General features: G+C 35.6%; 1 protein-coding gene across 1 annotated transcript; it reads left to right on the top strand.

The window, feature by feature from the left end:
* The first annotated feature begins 4,163 nt into the window (after positions 1-4,163).
* Positions 4,164-6,167, top strand: LOC132170426 (CBS domain-containing protein CBSX5-like). The gene is made up of 2 exons (XM_059581413.1): positions 4,164-4,636; positions 5,199-6,167. The coding sequence occupies exons 1-2, from the start codon at positions 4,284-4,286 to the stop codon at positions 6,043-6,045; spliced, it is 1,200 nt and encodes a 399-aa protein (XP_059437396.1). The 5' UTR covers positions 4,164-4,283; the 3' UTR covers positions 6,046-6,167.
* The last annotated feature ends 416 nt before the right edge of the window (positions 6,168-6,583 follow it).

Below are 6,583 nucleotides of genomic sequence, written 5' to 3'. Positions count from 1 at the left end.
CAACGATCTAAAGTCCCAAATTTTTATTTTTTTAAAAAATTACTTTTAATATTTTTACTTTTTACATCACTTCAATCTCTTTTTATTATTATTTAAATAAAAAAATACTACAAAATATTTTTTTTCTTTATATTTTTATACAAAACATTTTTACTTTTTTTTTTTTTTTTTTTTTTTCTCTCATATCAATCAAATCTATTATAATACCGTTCCACTCAATTTTTCCATTCTATTGCCAAGCACAACCTAAAGTGCTATATATATATATATATATATTCATGCAGAATTTTATTAATTTTGTCAATTTTAAATCACGCACGACGGCACCAATTCAATTGAAATGAGTTTTCACGGCGAGCGGCGACATGCAAAAGAGGATTAAGGGAGAAAGACGACGAAGTGGAAGAAGAAAGAAAACCTTTTGGGTTCAAACAAAAATGCACCGTTTTGGGTGTTATGCTTTCATTTTTTTTTTTTTTAAGACTACAATGATGACGGGTTATTTGCATTACGAGGTGAGTAATGATATATATCGCATTTTATTCTTCTTTTTATCTCTTTAAAATTAATGTAAATTTTAAAAGTAACGTCAACTTTTGAGATAAAATTATAATATAAAGGACTTACAAACTAAGCCGGTGTGTCCATAGGTTAAAAAATGGACAGAACTTTGACAAAATGATCCAATGATAAAGATTGGAACCTTAAAGAGTAAATTTACAAAATAAAAACCTCGAGGAATGATTTGATAAAAAAATGATATCTCATAGTCTTGGACCTCTTAAGCATTTTTCTCAATCTATGAATACCACAAGAAATAAAAAATAAAAAAAAATAAAAAATCCTTTTACGAGAACAATTAACAATAAATTCAAACCATGTAATATATGAAAAAACGTTCAATTCAATTTTTTATATTGATTAAAATGTTGGCATGGATAAAAAAGTTTTAGGTTATTAGAGCATCTCCAGCAGTTGATGGCTATTTTTAGCCACTCAAAATCAACTTTTTTAGTTTAGCTACTACTTTTTTACAATGAACTCGAGCAAACTATCGATTTTACAATCTACTTTATTTAAATATTTTTTTAGAAAAATGTTAAGGTCACAACATAAATCCAATTTATGGCCAACTTCTCTCCTACGTGTCATTTAAAATATATATATATATATATATATATATATATATATATATATATTGATAGAGAGGATTTTGGGATTCTGAAAATTTGGGAAAAAAAACAATTTGTTTGGTTTAAAATTCAAATTTTTTTTACACATAGGAGAGAAGTTGGCCATGAGTTGAGTTTGTGTTGTGTCCGTATCAAACCTCTTTTTTTTATTATAGATAGAGGAGAGAGGGAGAGGGAGAGGAAGAGGGAGGAGAGAGGAGAAAGAAAGAATAAAAAATGTTTAGAATGTGCAACAGTGAACTATCATATATGTAGCAAATTTTAGGAAAATTGTTATTTTAGAAGATCTATGAACACTAAAATTGCTAAATTTAACTTAAAAGTTAGTTTAAAAACCCTGTTGTAAATGCTCTTAGAAGATTCTAAAAATGGGAAGGGGGGAGATATATCGTCCGAGTCTAGAAAAACCTAAAAATACAAAAATCCTAAATTTATAAGAAAAACCTGAAAAAAAAATCAAAAGACAAGAAAATTTTATTACCACCTTAAATTATGACTTCTGCTTTAATATTATGGATAAATGCATTTTTCTCCCTGTGGTTTGTGGAATTGACAAATAGCTCCCTGAATTTTAGAAAGCGATTAATCACTCACAATCATTGGGGTTAAAAATAAATAAATTAATTCCCGTCGATAGAAAAGTTGGAAAAATTTCGCCATCAAGGTCCATGTGCAAAACTTGATTTTAACGGACTTGGACCAATGAAGGCATTTTCTGGAATTGTGGTTGAAGTTCGTTTAAACACTTGTGGTCACACTCTAATTTCCCATAACATCAGATTTACATTACAGCGACATAATATTCGGCAGCATATGCCTGCTTATTTATTTATGTATCACATCCCAATCCATGATCCCATTTAGTTGAAGCTTGAAGTTGACGTTGAAAAGATTACAACATCAATAAGCACAATTCTACAATAATTTCATAAATGAAACACAAAGAAGAATGATCAAGTATTCTTTCAGAAGAAATGGGATTCAAAATGCATGAAAATTGAAACATAGAAGAGGGATACAATGAGTATTTATCTTTATATATATATATATATATATATGATACAAAATGATTATTGTAACACTTAAGTCCCACATTGAAAAGATGAATAATTTACATAGAATGTACGAATTATAAAAGAACTTATGAGAGTAAAAGTAAATCAGTAAATGATCGCACATTGGTTCCTTATTGGGTTGAATTGCAGCTTGACTAGTCATTTTCAAATGTGTTTATTTGGGATCGTTACAATTATAAGCACCCAATAACAAAATATCATTCTAGATTGTATTTCAAATCCGTTTTAGCAAATCAAAACTCACAATCAAAGGTGACCATGACGTATGGGCCGGAAAGATTTTTTCGAATTGGGGTCATATGTGTAGACGTGTCCTTGCGCCACACCGATGCCCGCCACATAGGTAGTTTTCAGCCCATTCAATTCATGAGTTTGGTTGCTCCCATACTCTTTAAATGGGTGGAAGTGGGGTTTTGGCAATGAAGCACAAGGTGGTTGAGAATTGAGATACCCTTTTTCCCATGCCTTTGAGTTCCAATTTTGCTGACTTATGGTTGAGAATGTAGATCTGAAAGTTTGCTATTCGGTACCCACTTTTTTATTTATTTATTTATTTCCCCCTCTAATCGGTTGAGATACCTTCTTTTTCATCCAAGGAGTTCCAATTTTGCTGACTTTTAGTTACAGAATGTAGACATGAATGAAAGTTTATCTATTCAATACTCACTTGAGTGGTCATTTGAAGATCAAATTTGCAAAGAAATATCTCATTTCAGGAAAAAGACAAATCTGAGGAGATAAACACATGTAATATTCACCCTAATTATTTCTATTTTAAAAGCCAACCTGCTATTAATCCTTTAAATTTCCCAGATTTTGAGCATCTTTACAAACCATGAGATAGAATTAGTTAGATGCAAATTGTTAGCCTAAGTTTGAATCCTTCATCTAACATTCATCAATGACAACATTCTCCATTGGGGCGTTTTTAGCTTTAAATAATAATACATACTTTAAACATGTCACATATTCCCCCCCCTCCCTCTTTTTCTCTCATCCTCCTACTTTACAAATCACAAAAAGATATATGGGACAATGTATGAGACCCATATGGTCCTAAAGATGTAATGGCAATTTTAAAAACTTTGATGATGAGAGAGAGACCATAGGAGGAAATAGAGCATTTTCTTTCTTTTAATTTATTTGTATTTTTTATATATAGGTTCTTTTATTAGAGGCTATTGACTATTGAACAGTGAGTAATGATATTATCACTCTTTTACAACTTGCTCACATATTAGCACGCAAGTAAAACCACATTAATAAATAAATAAAAATTAATACCCTCCGATTTAGGGTTGATAATTTTTGACACGACCCGCTAACCCCACACGAACCTAATAGGAAATTAAAACATTAGGGTTGAAAAGTTTGACCGGTTTAATTAAATATGTCGGGTTCGAATTGACCTATATAATCTTATACACTTACTTCAACACGACTCGAACTCAACACATGACATAATAGTCGATAATTTTTGACATGACCCACAAACTCAATACAAAGTTAAATAGTTTGATACATTTATTTAAATAAATAGTATTATAGTTACCCTATATAATTTTATACTCAAAGATTACCTCTTCTCCAATCACATATTTTAAAAAACTGTTTGAACGTTCACTCCAACGAGTGACAATCCCCTATCACATCGGGGGGGCCATTTGCATTATTGCAACCTATTCGCCGTCCCCACTAAAATCTAGACAGACCTTAAAAGCATCAGCAGAACAAAGAGGAACCGATCGCTGGCGGAATTCCAGTTGAACACGGCAGTACACAAATTACACGACCAAGCTGTAACACAAATACCGTACCGTACGGTCTGACCGTGTGAGTGACCGGGGTGACCGGCTATTAACGGTAACACCCGCCTATATATGTCCCGTTGCCAACTACAATTCCTCAATAACAGAAACATTTCCAGGCTGTACGCGCTCCCTCCGCCTCCGTATATTTTCGTCTCTCTCGCGCTCTCTCTCTCAATCTCTTTCTCTGAGCTGGTTGTTTGTGCATGGCAGTGAGCATATTGGCCCGGGAGGTATCAGACCTATGCCTTGGAAAGCCTGCGCTTAGGTGCCTCTCTGTGTCAGCCACCGTCGCCGACGCCCTCTCGGCTCTGAAGAGGCTAGGGGAGAGCTATCTGAGCGTGTGGAGCTGCTGCCACAACGCGTCGTCGAGGACCAAGACCGCCGCCGGCTCCGATGATTGCCGATGCGTGGGAAAGGTTTGCATGGTGGACATAATCTGCTTCCTCTGCACCGCAGAGAACCTCGGCGCTCCTGCCGCCGCGCTTCAGTCGCCGGTTTCGGTTCTGATTCCCAAGACCTCTGCTGGGATCGTTAGGCATTTGGATCCCCACTCAAGGTTTGTTAATTGTTTCGAAATCAATTTCTCATCCTGATTTGTTTCGTTGTATATCAATCTCTTTTGTCTTTTTACTATCCTTAGGTTGTCGTATTGTTCTCTCTAATTCTTCCTCTTATTTCTTCTTATTATTTATTTGTAAGTATCTTATATCTTATTCAATTGCCTTTTTCGCCCAACCCATATCCACAAAGATTAAATCTATTTTCTTAGAAAAAAACATGGCAAATGAAAGGAAAACGTTTGAATTAAAAAAAAAAAACCTCAAGATCCAAGTTTTATTTATTTCTTTTCAAACAATTTATTTCTTTCTTCATCTAATTAGTCAAGGTTAAGAATATGTTTGGCATTGCGTTTTTGGCATTTCAAATGTCGGATTTTAAATTAAATTAAAAATATATATGTTTAATTATGTGTTTTATAAACTGAGTTGAAGAAAATCTGTCCAAGTTACAAGTTTGAAGATATGAAGATAAAAATCCTCAAGATTTTCTAAGAATAATAGTGAAAAAATTATTGTCTTCTATGTGGCTAATTGATTTTCCTTGCAATTGATTTTCAGCTTAGTGGAGGCAATAGATCTGATCCTCGAAGGAGCACAGAACCTTGTGATACCAATACCAAGGCAAAGCCGGAGCAGCACAAGTTCAAGAAAAACCCTCCTCCTCAAGGCGGCATCCTTCAACTCCACCCTCCACAACACCCGCGAGTACTGCTGGCTCACACATGAAGACTTGATCCGCTACCTCCTCAACTCCATTGCCATTTTCGCTCCCACCCCAATCAACCCCATCAACACCCTTAACGTCATCGACACCAAAAACATCCTCGCCATCCAATACGACGACCCTGCATTGCCTGCATTGCCCCTCATCTCTCAGTCCCTCGGCAGCCAAACCTCGGTCGCCATTGTCGACGTGGACGGCAAGTTGATCGGCGAGATCTCACCGTTCACGCTCAATTGTTGCGACGAGTCGTTTGCGGCTGCCATTGCGACACTCTCGGCAGGCGATCTAATGGCGTATATAGACTGCGGTGGTCCACCGGAGGACCTAGTGCAGCTGGTGAAAGATAGGTTGGAAGAGCGAAACTTGGGGGCGGCGTTGGAGCTAATGGAAGAGGAATCAATGATCACATCATTGTCATCATCATCAATGTGTTCATCTTCTTCGGACGAAGAGTTTGGGTCGGGGAGGAGCGGGAGGTTAGGCGGTTATTCGGCGAGGCTAGTGAGGAGATCAGAAGCAATTGTGTGTTATCCATGGAGCTCGTTGGTGGCGGTGATGATTCAGGCATTGGCGCATCGTGTTAGTTATGTGTGGGTTGTTGAAGAGGATGGGAGTTTGGTCGGAATTGTTACCTTTGCAGGCATGTTGAAAGTTTTCCGGGAACGTTTGAACTCAATATAGGATTATCCCAAGGATATCCCAGAAGAAGATGAGAACTCAGACTATATTACTGGACCATAAAGATAGCCAAAAATCTGAGTCAACAATGTTTTCAAGTAATCAAATACTTTGGAGTTTGAATATGGATGTGCTTTTATAATAATAATAATATGCTGACACTTAAAAACACAAATGGATGGGTCTCCATTGGCCCTTTTCAAATGTTTGGCTTTTAATTTGAGGAACTATACATGTACTGAAAAATGAATGGAAATTACAAATATTTACTAAAGTCTTCCAGCAAACTTTTCAGTTCTAAGCGACTGCCATGTTTAGTAATTGTTGGCCCCATTTGCCAACAGCGCGAAACGGCACTGTAGCTGGAACGGTACTCTTTCAGCTACAGTACCATTCTTAGATGTGCAGCAAAAACTGTACACAGTTTTCAACTACAACTCAAATCATTCACATTTCACACACCCCAACAAGTAACTAAAATTATATATATTTTTTTCTTTTAAAAGAAAAAAAGAAAGAAAAAGAAAAATATTAAAAAACT

This window comes from Corylus avellana, chromosome ca2, assembly GCF_901000735.1.
Source record: "Corylus avellana chromosome ca2, CavTom2PMs-1.0".
Taxonomy (NCBI): domain Eukaryota; kingdom Viridiplantae; phylum Streptophyta; class Magnoliopsida; order Fagales; family Betulaceae; genus Corylus; species Corylus avellana.
Note: the sequence above shows the minus strand (reverse complement) of the source record. Positions and strands in the feature narration are given on the sequence as shown.

Bases quoted from the DNA above. Each gene is read 5' to 3' on its own strand.
- LOC132170426 (XM_059581413.1), top strand. From the start codon at position 4,284: ATGGCAGTGAGCATATTGGCCCGGGAGGTATCAGACCTATGCCTTGGA. The intron at 4,637-5,198 runs GTTTGTTAATTG...ATTGATTTTCAG, and splicing joins CATTTGGATCCCCACTCAAG to CTTAGTGGAGGCAATAGATC.